Genomic DNA, 14322 nt, shown 5'->3' on the forward strand with positions numbered 1-14322 from the left:
CCGAAAAGGATCTTGATGTTCGATTTATTCCTTCCCAAGATCAAATTACTGATATTATGACTAAGAATTTGAGGGGCATGTTAGAGATAATAACTCATGAGAGATCTCTTATAGGAATGTTTCAGTAATTTGATTTGCTAGACTGGGACTCATTAGCATGATTGTTGGCACTAAAGCCATAATTTATTCGTCTGCTCAAGTTGAAGAAATTTTAAAGCTTCAAGTAAAATACTATGAATTATATAAACAAGCCACCTATCGTGTTTGTATCATATGCTTCACAAGTTACAGATCCAATCTGTCAGATGCTGAAGAAATATTGATAAAAAAATAAAAAAAAAATAAAAAGTTACTACTTGCTCTGTAGATTTTCCCAGGAAGGCAATCTTGCATCAAAATCAAAGTCAAATGTAGTGACACTATACATGTTGTATTGTGCTCTAATGAAACTATTCCAACCACACGCAACAATGGAGCCAAAGTTACTTGAAACCCTCAATTAAGGGAGGAACCTAAATAATATAGCATTTAAAAACAAACACTTGAAACATCTCATCAGATTAAGTTTCAGCACACGTTCCCACCATTTCAATATCCAATTTCTTGATAAGCAATCTGTTGTTGAGAGGAAGGTCATTGTCTAATGCAGACATGTCAGCATCAATAAGAATCGAGTCTTCTTCCTTAAAATCGCCTCTAAAGACCCTCATTGCAATTTCATTCTCAACCACCTGTTGCATCACCCTTTTCAGTGGCCTGGCTCCGAAGTTTCGGTCAAATCCCAGTTTTGCTATAATATCAACAGCTTCCTTTGTGTATTGGAGATCAATTTTCTTTTCTTTGAGTCTATCCTTCAAGCAGTTCATCTGAAATAAAACGTATTAAAATTCAATATCAAATATAAAAAAATAATTAAATTTTTAGTTATATATCTACCAGTGACCTTTCGGTTTATAGGCGCACATGGAGAGGAACTAAGGGGGAAAAAATTATTATTAAGTTCATGCAGGAACAGTTGAACTTTTGGTTGGTAGGTACAAGTGGGAAGTAATTAAGGGAAAACAATTCGAAGAGACCAGAAGCTTAAACTTCCTTGTGATGTTCAAGTCAGCAGCATTTATACCAAAACCATATAGTAGTACGAAGCGGATGATGGCGCCACTTTGGTAATGTCTCACAAAAACAGAATGATATGCTGTAGTTCTATTTAATTCTTAATTAAAACTTTGACAACGGGATCAACTTGAACAAACCTTAATCTGATTCTATGAATTTTGTAATAAATTTGAAAAACGAAAAACCTTAAAAACTCAAAAAACGAAGTGCTTTTGTTTGTTTTTTATTTTTTTTGGCTCATGCATCTGACCAACACCGGCGGCTTTAAACATTGATCAACTTGGACTTAAATGGATTTTGATCATGTAGTGGTGAGCTGATCTGAATTATTAATTGGTTTTAGAACATCCTTAGATAACCAAGACGTGTGCAAAAATAGAATCAGTTCAATGCTACTTTAACCAAACCTAAAGACAGTAGATTTCATTCCCCCCCTCCCCTCTTTTAGGGGACTTGAACACTCAACCTCCCATAGGAGAACATAAGGAGGACATAACACGAGATAGAGTTTTGGTGGCAGGACAGTACTAGTTCATCATTGAAGAAACAATAACAATGTCATATACCAATACGAGTACCGCCAGCCTAGTAGGTCCAGTAATGTTGGCATCTCGAGCTATACTTTTGAGGCTCAACTCTCCTTAAGCATCAGAAAAGATATATCAAATCAAGTGGAATATTATTATCATTAGTGATAAAGGGTACCACTGTGAACACTTTGACAGAAGGCATCAAGAGATCTTATTATTTCCCAATTTCAGTTATACCTTAAAAGACTCCACTCTAACTCAAGGAGATTAATGCTTCAAAGCAGTTTAATTAGAGGAACATGTAATGAAGGTTTACAGTAACATAAATGGACTAAAATGAGTGAAAATGATAAATACTAGAGAAGAGAAGTTACCTGTATCTCAGCAATTCTACCAATTTCATCTGAGTTCAGAGGCTGGAAAACAATAAACTAATCAACACGATTCATGAACTCTGGGCTAAAATATTCTCTAGCCAACCCCGTAGTTTGCCCTTTCATTGTATCATAGATTGATTCCTTGCTGTCCTTGCTATTTTCAAAAATTCTTAGGATATCATGGGACCCAATATTCGATGTCATTATCACCATACAATTTTTAAAGTTGACGGTCCTACCACTTGAATCAGTTACCATACCATCGCCCAAAAGCTGTAATAAGATATTGAGCACATCAGGATGTGCTGTCTCAATCTCATCAAATAGAATAACAGAATAAGGTCTTCGAAGAACTGCTTCAGTAAGCTGTCCCTCTTGAGGACCAACAAGACCAGGAGATGCACCAATCAAGCGGGATACTGAAGCCCTTTCCATGTACTCACTCATGTCAATTCTCACCAGAGCTTTTTCCGTGACAAAGAGGTAACCAGCTAATGCATTAGCTAGCTCAGTCTTACCAACACCAGTAGGGCCCATGAACATGAAGCTCGCTATTGGCCTATTCGGGTCAGAAACTCCAGCCCTAGAACGTCGAATAGCATCAGAAATTGATTTAACGGCAACTTCTTGACCAATTACCCTTTGATGGAGAACCTCCTCTATAATGACTAACTTCTCCATGTCTGACTTTGAAATGTTTGATAATGGTATACCAGTCCATTCAGCTATAATCTCTTGAATATTATGGTCAGATACTTCTTTGGAGATCAAACCGCTTCCGGACTTTTGTAAGTTTGCAAGGTTCTTCTCAGCCTCTTCCAGCTGCTTCTGAAGAGACGTAGCAGCATCCTTCAGGGTTTTTTCCTCTTTGTTAACCCTAGCAATCTATCAAATGATTTTTAAAAATATGTGTCAGGGACGGGAAGAAAGAAATGCGAGTTTAATTAGCTTTGGAGACTCTACGCCAAAGGAAAAATTACCTCCTGTTTAGTTGAACGAATTTTAGTCATAGAGCCTCCTCACGCAGCCATTTTTTCTTTAGTTCTTCCCATCTCTGTCTAAATAGACTTATACCATTTTCCGACTTGTCTAATATTTCTTTGGAAACATTATTATTGTCATCTTCCGAAGATGGTTTTTTCATCCCTATATTCAACAAAGCTTCATCTATTGCATCCAGAGCCTCAGACTTTGTAGTGGTCACCATTTTCAGCTTTGCAGCAGCTTCATCAACAAGATCAATGGCTGAAAAATCGGAGACAAAGATTTAGCAGAATGAGGTTAGTGTCCAAATTATTATTGTAAGTGTTCATATGATTATATATAAGGGACTTTTTCATCCCATAAATAAATCTAGTGCAACTAAACTTCGTGAAGTTAAGTCACATATTTGCAAAAAGAGTATTAAATAGGAACAACAATAGAGAACGTGAAATAATTACTAGAAGTTAGTTTACAAGCATAAATGAAGATTACATGCTTTAAGTCTTCTCATGCCAAATAAACACACACACACACTTGTATATATATGTGAAATTATTCAACCATCAGCTACCTTTATCAGGCAAAAAACGGTCCATAATATACCGGTCTGCAAGTACTGCAGCCTTTTCTAGGGCCTTTTCTGATATTTCAACATCATGATGCAACTCAAAGCGCTTGCGCAATCCCTGAAGAATGGAGATTGTGTCTTGTACAGATGGCTGATCACAGAACACTTGCTGGAATCTACGCTCAAGAGCAGGGTCCTTTTCTATATACTTTCTGTACTCTCCCAAGGTGGTTGCTCCTATGACTTGAAGCTTACCTCGGCCAAGTGCTGGTTTCAACATGTTTGCAACATCCAAGTCACATCCCTCGTAAGAACCTACAATGTAGCGAGGACTAGATTTATCAATACATAGAACACAAAGTGATTACTCGGTGAAATAGTGAAAGTTCATACTGAAAAGCATGATAATAGAGGTTTGACTACATAATAAGCCACATTGAGCAAAAAATACCAAAAGTTAGGTTTGTGTCCAATCTTTCCTCCCAGCTCCCCACATAGACAGAACCAAAAATGGGTCTATAGTGGCCTTCTTATCCATCCATAAAACTACAAAAGATTCAATTCTTCTTCTTAATTGTCAAAACTAGATGCAATCAATTTCCTAACACTTCGAAACTTCAGTAAAGAAAAGATTTATGGAAGATATTTCAGTTTTGCTAGACAGATATGAGGTTACTGAAAAAAAAGATTTGTGTAAGCCATTTCATTTCTTTTGTCCAAATTAATCCCTTTTCTTCTTGTCCACGTAGCATCTCATTTCATCATAACACTTCCCCTTCTTTCTTTCGAGTTTTTAGGTCATGCCCATTTATAAGTTGGAGACCTTCTTCTGTGAATTTAAGAGTTCATAGTTTCATATGAACTGGAAATCAGTTGTTAGAATCAACAAGTTTCAAACAGTTCGTTTGAAATATATATATATATATATATACACACACATATATATATATAACATTATATAACATTATATAGCAAAGAATATGCTTCAGACTGGACCAATAAAGAAATTTATTTTTCTCAATACCACAAACAAGACCCAACAATTAGATTAGTTAATGAAAGAAGAGTTTGTCATGAGAAAGGGGGTCAATATCAGTACTCTTGGTAAGGTCCCAGGCAGAATCTTAATTTATTCCTTATTCAAAATTCATTTCACATTAGATACCCAAAATAAAAATGAAATTATGAAAAATAAACCTTTACATCAAAGTTAAGTGAAAAAATATTGCGTAGCTAGGGAAAACACTGGGTATCCCGTGAACTGTTTTTGTGACATTTCTTGCTTCAATTGATCTAGATGCATTGTTGACTTCCTCTTTTATGACTAGTGTAACAATTCTTCGTAAAATTGATTTTTCTTCTTGACCAGACTAATTCATTAGAAATGTGAGAATTCTAACAATTCATAATGAGAAACTTTTAGCTAAATGGAACTTATTAATAATGGAAGAAGTTGTGAACATAATGTATTTAGAGCAATAAGAAGAAAGGGTAAAGCAAGTTCAAGACCAGAACAGATACAAGTCATTCAAAACTATAAAAACTTATATCAATATATATATATATATATACATTTTTGTGGGATTGGGGGAATGGAAGATGGGAGTGAAAATGTTTAATTTCAGTGGGAGGATGGTTCCTAGCATGTGGTATTTTCACCAACATAACTCATAGTTAGAAGCTAGCAGCAAGGGGGCCATGGCTTCCTGTAAGTTACCTCACATATTCAGTAAATACCAAGAACTCCCAACAAAATTTATTAAGTCCTCCACCAAACCCTCCCCACACACCCACCCTCCTGCTGTTTAAAAAAAAAAAAAGGTTGAAAGAAAAGTTGATGCAATTCACAATACCGTGGTCAAGAAAAAAAAAATCTTATTTGCTAGCTATGTTTCTGAAAGTGGATGCATAACTGTGACAGATTCTTTATTCAACTCCAGCTTTCATTTTCTACAAATTTTAAAATATGATTTATTGAATTTATGTTATGTAGCAAAAAGAATGAACAGCCACCAACATGATTGTCAATTGAACCTTGTAAATATGCTGATCATTGCAAAGTGTCAATGTTGGGTTCTTTTCGTTGAGATCCACTTAAGCGCTTTCCAAAAGCAATTCTAGAAAAACAGTAAAAAAATACTGGTAAATCTGGCAAAAATAGTTTTTACAAAATATTTAGCATTTTTTGTTGTTGCTCAAAAGTCTCCTCCAACATTCACTCTGTTAATTTCTTCATCCCTTATGAAAACTCAACTATGTTATCCCTCCAACTCTTCATGTAACAAAATCTTCCAGCCACAAACTAACAAAATCATATATAAAATTATTAACTCCAACAACACCATTGTATTGATAATCAGAAATAGTAAAAATGGACTACTTAGAGGGGATGAGGACCCCCATAAACAACTTTGAGTATAATCGCCTCAGCCACTTTGAGGGGAAGTAACGAATCACTAAAAATAGCAATCTTATTCATTCCCCCCAAAGGTAAACAATTATCATTATCTAAGTACAAGTATTCATGAAAAGACTTTTTGTTAACGGGGATCGGTTCACACTGGTCCAAGGCGAGTCATTACAGGATCCAAAAGTCGAAACCTAGTCATAAGTTCAGTTACTAATGAAAGGATTGCATTTTTGGAATGGAGAAGTAAAGTGACAGGGTAAGACTTAAATATTGTTTGTAATATGTAAGTACTTTTGATTTGGTTAATTCAAAATATTTTCTCAAATCTTCCCTTCTAGCAACCTGAATTAAAGAAGAAAAAACAACTGCTATAACTTCTATTAGATGAATCTATGTTGAATACACACCTGCACCAATCATAGTGTGTATCTCATCAATGAATATAAGTATCTTCCCTTTTGAATCAGTAACTTCCTTCAGAATATCTTCCATTCTTTCCTCCAACATGCCAACATATGAAGCTCCAGCTACTAGTGAAAATACATTCAATGAGACCACCTGCAAAGTACAAGAAAAAATGCAAACAATTATTACAAGGATGGGAAACATTATAAAATATTCTGACTAAATATTATAAAAATGCTTCTTATAGCTTTAGTATACTTAGTTGAAAATTGTTGACAGCAATCAATACTTGCAATTGAAACTGTTGGGAGAATATATTGATAGGAGTGATTAAGCCTTGATAGAATATTGATAGGAGTTATTTACGGAATTGATTTTAGGAATCCTCCATCAATGTGTTTTCCACATTTATCACTTATATTCTTTCACCTATAAAAAAAAAAAAAAAAAAAAAAGATGGTCATTGTACACAAAAAACAAAGAGAAATATAATAAAGTGATGTAGCCCTTTGGACTTTGTGTGCTGTGGATGTAGGCCATAGTAGCCGAACCACGTATATCCTTGTGCTGTTGCATTTTTTATTTCTCTTCAATCTCTTATTATTTTATCAAACATTTGCTCATCCTAAATATATATATATATGTGTGTGTGTGTGTGTGTGTGTGTGTATTCATTATCTACCTTTAAAGAAGCTAGTTTAGAGTAACATGCAAAAAAACCCACATTTTATTAGTTCAGATATTTGTGATTTCTTTAATTTTCTTAGCCATATTATAATTTTATCAAACTTAAACCTTTTGCTAGATCTTAAAATATCGTGATGGAGTTTTACAAAGTTCCTATATTTGTTTGGTCATACATGCCATTAAACTACCACATGAAAATCTACTCAAGGTTCCATGGGAGCAATAAATTGAGAAAGGAAAGCTCTCATTAGATGGTGTCGTTCAAGAAAGACAAATTTGAGCCACTACATGAAAAATAGGAACTAACATATATATCAGTACCAGACAACAAAGAATCATGTCCCAACAAAATGTCTTTAACAGGTCTGAATAAAATAAGTAAAAAGCTTTCAACTAAAAAGAGAACTAGAATAAGTATAGAAAAGCAACAACCTTTTTATTCAATAGAGGTTCGGGAACATCCCCACTCACAATCGCTGAGCTATCCTGCAAAGTAACTCAAAAGTTTGAATCAAAATAGAAAAATCACATAATTTTGAATAATAATAGGAAATCTACTTAAAATAATAATTTGCAGGATTTTCCAAAATATATCAACAGATTGGTCATTGGTCTAGTGAGTTCTCTAGCTAATCCATTTCCCTCACTTGGTCTAGATTAAGAGTGTCATCTACAACAAGTCCTAAAATTTACATTAAATTCTCAAGATTGGGACAAAAGATTTTGTGGTGAGCAGTAACTACCCAAAGCAGCCATCCTCACCTTTTTAGGCTTAAGACAACACATGTCAGAGAAAAATCTTGAAGAATACATGAAGCTTGCAGAAGCAGAATGATGGCACAAAACCAAGTTTTCTATCATTAGAGAAAAAAGTGACACCAAGAATGCGAAGGCAGAGTGATGGCATTATACAAAAGAAGGTTTATTGCTTAAGCTAGTTTTGGTCCTCCCATAATTCGTAGAATTTCGTACTAGATGTATTTATTGATATATATATATATATATATATATATATATATATATATATTTTTGAGAGGCAAGGGGATTCCAAACATGCAAATTAAGCCACCAAATTCTGTAAAAAAATAAATGAATAAATTGTCTAGGTGTAGTATATACAGAATACACTATTTCTCAAATGGAAAGGCACTAATAAACGTTTTGGTAAATCGTTATAATTTAAAAGGGTCATTAACCAATGTGGTTCGTTAATCAATGGTGCAGAGAAGGGCAAACTTCCTAACCTTTGTGAACTCGGAATTCAAAATCTTTAACAAGAAAAAAAATAATAATAATAAATACATTGATAAGAGTAAGAAAGGTGCATACCCTTCAGCAATTGCAGTTTTCCCAACCCCAGCAGAACCAACAAGAACAGGGTTATTTTTCGTTCTCCTGCATAATATCTGCAGGCAACGCTGAATTTGACTCTCTCTGCCAATAACCGGATCGAGCTCACCTTTCTTAGCAAGCTTTGTCAAGTCAGTACCATATTTGAGTAACTCACTATCTTCATCATCTACACATTGCACAAAATTAACAACTGAACTTAATAAATAAATATTAAAAATAAAAATAAAAATAAAAACCTTCAATTGTATTAGCAATGCCAAGTACAAGAATTCATTGCTTACCATCAGATGAATTACGCGCCGGCAAACGAAATTGACGGAGAGGGTATGATGATTTTGAGAAGGTCTGCCGCAGATTAATGGCAGGATGAGAAAATTTGGCATGCTTGAACGCCATGTAACAACAACTCTGGGGTTTTTGTATTCAAATTTTGCCTGGTACATACTGAACGGAGAGACACCATGTGTCCGATGGATTATGGGGTGCTTTATGAGACCGGACACCATCATTGTGAACAAAATATATAAATGTGTGTGTGTGTGTGTATGAAGGGTTTTGGCAACAGGATGAAAGAGTTTCATAGGGTTTTGTGATATATATATATATATATAAATATGAAAAAAAAAATGAGATGCTTCAAAAGGGCCAAATATTATGTGATTTAGGAACAACAAATCATACCTGCAATTCTGTAAGATTTTTATTAAGAAATATGAGTAATAATATATCCTCTTAATTAAGGGATATCAAACACTTACTAGGATTTATATGAATAGGCCACCGCATGATGTTATGTCGTGGGTTCACACTCTCACACACACCACCTTTATTCGAAATCATTCTTTTATGGTATAATTACTTCAAACAGTCATAGTTTTTGTCACAGTGTCAATTAGACAAAATTCATCAGTTGTGGTTTCGTCGCTTGGATCTCATATTTTCTAGTATCGGGTCTGTTCAAGTGATGTCTTAATCGTTACTCATATTATTATTATGTGAGTTTATTAACAATCTCAACAAATTTACTTGGTTTTATTCCATTACTAAAAAAATCTGATGCATTATGAGTTTTGATGCATTTTAAGAAAAGCATTGAAAATATGTTTGGAGGCAGACTATGAAAATTGATTTGGGAGGAGAATATCAACCATTTATGAAGCTATTATTAGCTATTGGTATTCAACCTCGTATATCTTGTCCCCACACTCATGAGTAAAATGGTAAAGTCGAATGCAAACATTGATAATATATTATTAAGGAAGGCCTAAAGTCACTTGTTCGTGCCTCCATACCGACTCAAGGAATATTATTATTATTATTATTCATAAATCTATCAAATTACAAATTCTGAAGGTAGTTTAATGTGAGTTGTGTGGACCTAAGTCACATGAAATAAAAGCGGAAACATGAAACAAGAACAAATAGACTTCAACCTTCTTCTGCTACAACTCAAACCACTCATATTGCTCTCTCCACAACTTTCTGTTGACACCTATTTTGGTAATTAGGCTTACACTAAAATTGGACTTGAAGTATAGTGATGTGGTAAAGGTTTGCAAGAAAAGAATGGGCTGAAGACGCATGGTATTTAAATTGGGTTGAATAATTGGATTATGGGCCTGAACCACAAGAGGGATAACGATGTTGCAATTTTCCAACAGAATTGGGTCTGCATGGATTGTGTTTGAAGACACAATAGATAGAGTTGGATAACTGAAAGTAACAAGTACATAGGAAGTATTTATTTAATTGCATATTTATGTTTATCTAGAGGATTAAGTTTTTTTTTATTTGAAAACAGTAGTTAGTTAGTTGATAGAGTTTGGGTGTAACTAGAATGCTTATGTGTAAGATTTTGTTAACGGTTTATTCAATAAATAAACAAAGAGGTATGTTGAAATTGAGGTACAGCACCCTCAGAATCATTATATTTATTTGTTTGTTTTCTCAAGCCTTTCCCAGAATAGCATCATTGCTATTTTTTCTCTATCTCTCTCTCTCAATATCTCGTTTTATCTTTCTCTTTCTTAATCTCTCTCTATATTTCTTTCTATATCTATTTCTCTCCCCTTTCTATTCTTAAAACATTACTATAAATTATTTATTATAAAAGTTCTTTTAATTAAGGCAATTCTTGAACTCAAAGAGGAGTTTTATTGTTCATTTATTTCCTCACATCGTCTGAAAGTCAACCTACTCAAAGGGACTGAAGTTGATAATTTACACTTGAACCATATAATTGGTTCTAGCACTCCCGTTTTACATCAATTTTGAATCCGATCTAAGGAGCAGATTTTAGCGTCAATATTTTTGGCACACCCGGTGGGACCCCACTGGGTGAATAATTTATTTATAAAAAAGATGCCTCTTAAGAAGAATTCAAAGAATACGAATACAAACGAGGAAGAGGAAGTCCAGTTAATTGGCCAAGCCGGATCCCATATAGCAGGAACGTCCTTCCCATCGGATGTTCTAATTATACAAATGCTTGAAGCCATTCAGCAGGAATGGAAAGCCAGGAGGCCCGTTTGGGAGCTCGCATAGATGGGATGGGTCTGAAGGTAGATTCAGTATCAAATCAACTATCAGTTGTTCAAAGCCGAACTGATCAAGCCGAAGCTTCAAATATCCATGAGTCATTGGTTCAACATATTTCTTCATCAAAAGTGATTATTCCTGAAGAACCAAGATTAACGATTACAGGATTTATGCTACCAAATCCAACTCTCGGCATGCCAATTAGCATGATGCCAAATCCAACACTCGGCATCACAATCGGTAATGTGTTGAACCAAACTCTCGGCATGCCGATTGGTAATCCACCGATATTATCAGATCCGCTAACAATAACTACTATGCCGATATATCAGCCGCCAGTAAATCACCAACAGAATCAAAATGTGTAACGTCCACCGATGCAGCCGATTCTTCCTTTAAGAAATCAGCAAGAAAGGGACAATCAGAACCAAGGAAGAGGAACCCAATAATACCACCGGCGGCTACCGGGGGGCAAGTAATTGCAAATCCACAACGAGAATGGGTTAACCCATTTGTTTCGCTTCACCCAAATGACCCTCGAGGCCAAATTGCGGGGATCGATAGGGCTTAAATTTTAGCCCTAATTCAAGCCAAGGTAACACAGGGACGCGGACATCCTTGGCCAGTATACAAGAAGCCTTATACTGATCATGTCGATGGCCATGAATTACCCAGAAATTATCGGTATCCCAATTTTTCTATACAGTGGTGAAAAGATCTTTTTTACGGTGCAGCACATTGCAAGGTTCACAGCACAATGTGGTGAAGTAGGTCCCAATCCTTGGTTGAGGATGAGGTTATTTTCTAGCTCGCTCACTGTGGCGGCATTTAAATGGTATAATAATTTACCAGCCAATTCTATTCAGACATGGGATGAAATGGAAGAAGCTTTCCATACTCAGTTCTACCGAACAGAGACAGAAGCTACGCTAGCAGATATATCTCGATTATCTCAATTACTGAACGAATCGGTTGAAACTTTTGTGGCCAGGTTCAGGAAAGCTAAACTCAAATGTCGAGTAAGTTTGCCAGAACCAGAATATATCAAGTTGGCATTAAATGGTTTAGATATTGAACATCGCAAAAGGTTTGATAGGGTTGAATTCCAAGATCTCTTCGATTTAGCAGACAAAACCACTTGGTATGAGGAGATACTTAAAAAAGAGAAAGAAAAGAAGAATTCCTCTAAGGGTACTTACTACAAAGACCCTAATTATGAGGTGTTCTCGGTAGAAGTTGGTGATGAATTAGAAGTTGACGTTGCTGAGGTCAATATCAAGAAGCCATATATCTGTGAGGCATTGATCAAACCTAAGCCGACCACGGGGGGCAATGCAACATCAACATCAGCAGTAAGGAAAGAAGCTACCGATACCGGGAAAATCTATTCTTTTGATTTATCAAAAATAGATTAAATCTTTGATCACTTGATGACCGATAAAATGATATATTTACCTAAGGGGCATAAGATTCCATCGGCAAGTGACTTGAAAGGAAAAGAGTATTATAAGTATTATAACTCCTGGAACCATGCTACTAATAATTGTACTGTTCTACGAGGTGTATTGCAGAAAGCTATTAATGAAGGTACTTTAAAATTCCCAGGGAAAACTTCAGACACCATGAAGGTGGATACCAATCCATTCCCTCCAATCACATCAACTAATGTGATAAGCTTAGCCAAGCGAGAAAATTGGAAACTCAGTCTTCATAGCTGCCCTGACTGCATAAGGAAAGTACTTATCATCAAAACGTGCACTGAACTAATCATAAGTCAATAATATTCTCTCATCTGCAGTGGTAACTGACTTCTACCACTGTAATGCATCCCCAACTAGCTTGAAAGTAGCAAGCATCTGCTTCTGAACCTCCATACAATGAACCAAGCGAAGATGTCACTCGATGTCCTGTTTCCACTGGTGAGCTGCTTTCGCATCGATGGAGCCTGAAAACTCAGGTGGGCTCCCCTTTGTAAAAGAACTCCTAACCTTTTCCCAAGTATCAACTTGAAAACTAGTGCTGGTATCGGTACATACTGAACCTCTGGCTGATTCCGAAGTGCAGCTGTTACCCCTGCTTCTATAGCCCGAGCAATGAGATTGTTGATATGAGAAGGATACTCTGGATCTCTGACCTGATCCTGAGCCTGCTGAACCTCTTCCTGCTCTTTCTGAAACTAACCATCATCATCCTGAAACCCAGGCATTTGTTGTTCTTCCTCCATTTGCTGACGCCGCAGGCATTCTTACTGCCTACGTGACATTCTCCTCTATCGACTGTTTATGTTCTGTCCTCTTCTAGCGTTAACCATGCTATTAACATAGAAAGACAGACATCAGTACGATTTAAATGGACCGTATAGGAATACAATGAATCCTAAACTTAAGCTCTAATCAAGAGAAAAAGTTACGCAGAAGTTTTAAAACGAAACATCCTAGAGACACTTGAACCTAGAATACTCTGATACCAATTGTGATACCCCTCGAATCCAAGACATAGGTTGATCAGGCCCAAGCCCAAACACGAGTGAATATCAAACAATTAATATATAAACGAACACAGAATATAAAAGATTTAAGAATTAAATATTAAATAAATATGCTGATAAGAATTATTAAATATAAAATCCTCAAAATGGTAATCATAATCCAATTCTTCAAAACTTCCAAGTGTACAACTCGGGAATCCATTTAGTGGACCCCAAAACCAAATCCCAACTGAACTAAAAAACTGGAAATAAAATCATAAAGAGAAGTCCTACGTAAACAGATGAATGAGTGACTGTCTCTGACAAGCACGATCAAGCTCTAAGGCTGGAACCGTCTCGTACCTGAAAAGAATATAAGAGTGGGTCAGGCCCACGAACAAGTTCTAATCTAACTGTAATCCATATAGTGTCCCGATACGCAGATACATCCTAGATATCTCACAATATCTACTTAGTCCATAAATACATATATATCCACACTAAGGGACAATCACTTGACTACAAAGGAGTCTCAACCTGAATAGAAGGCAACATGTAAAAACGCACCCAAAGATGGGCATGAGTACCTAGACCTAACAGGTTATACTACAGCATATCATAGCCAACTACGCATCTACTGCATATACGCACCCTAATCTACGAGCCTGAGACTCAAGCTCATCTCATGATACCATAATCATATATTTAAAGTCCGTTCAAAACCAGAGTATGTCATTCAATTGTTCATTGATCTGACATGCAATTTATAATCCAGTTAGTCACTCAACTTATTCAGTTGATATGACTTAACTACACTCAACAGTTAATCCATATAGTCACTCAACTTACTTAGTTGATCTGACCTAAATATAAGTAGGATTCAATGT

At 35.6% G+C, this 14322-nt stretch overlaps 2 protein-coding genes and 1 pseudogene across 2 annotated transcripts; 1 reads left to right on the forward strand and 2 right to left on the reverse strand.

The window, feature by feature from the left end:
* Positions 1-211: 211 nt before the first annotated feature.
* On the reverse strand, positions 212-3855 carry LOC132281328 (chaperone protein ClpB4, mitochondrial-like; annotated as a pseudogene).
* A 4336-nt stretch (positions 3856-8191) lies between these two features.
* Positions 8192-8958, reverse strand: LOC132286850 (chaperone protein ClpC4, chloroplastic-like). Its single transcript, XM_059789254.1, has one exon. The coding sequence runs from the start codon at positions 8937-8939 to the stop codon at positions 8286-8288; it is 654 nt and encodes a 217-aa protein (XP_059645237.1). The 5' UTR covers positions 8940-8958; the 3' UTR covers positions 8192-8285.
* A 2660-nt stretch (positions 8959-11618) lies between these two features.
* On the forward strand, positions 11619-12383 carry LOC132281329 (uncharacterized). The gene has a single exon (XM_059783044.1). The coding sequence runs from the start codon at positions 11619-11621 to the stop codon at positions 12381-12383; it is 765 nt and encodes a 254-aa protein (XP_059639027.1).
* The last annotated feature ends 1939 nt before the right edge of the window (positions 12384-14322 follow it).

Source organism: Cornus florida, unplaced genomic scaffold (assembly GCF_030987335.1).
Source record: "Cornus florida cultivar Cherokee Brave unplaced genomic scaffold, ASM3098733v1 CherokeeBrave_3.0.0_Hap2_Chr11, whole genome shotgun sequence".
NCBI classification, from domain to species: Eukaryota; Viridiplantae; Streptophyta; class Magnoliopsida; order Cornales; family Cornaceae; genus Cornus; species Cornus florida.

What these genes read in the sequence shown, in the direction of transcription:
- LOC132286850 (XM_059789254.1), bottom strand. Translation starts at nt 8,939, where the DNA reads ATGATGGTGTCCGGTCTCATAAAGCACCCCATAATCCATCGGACACAT.
- LOC132281329 (XM_059783044.1), top strand. Translation starts at nt 11,619, where the DNA reads ATGTCGATGGCCATGAATTACCCAGAAATTATCGGTATCCCAATTTTT.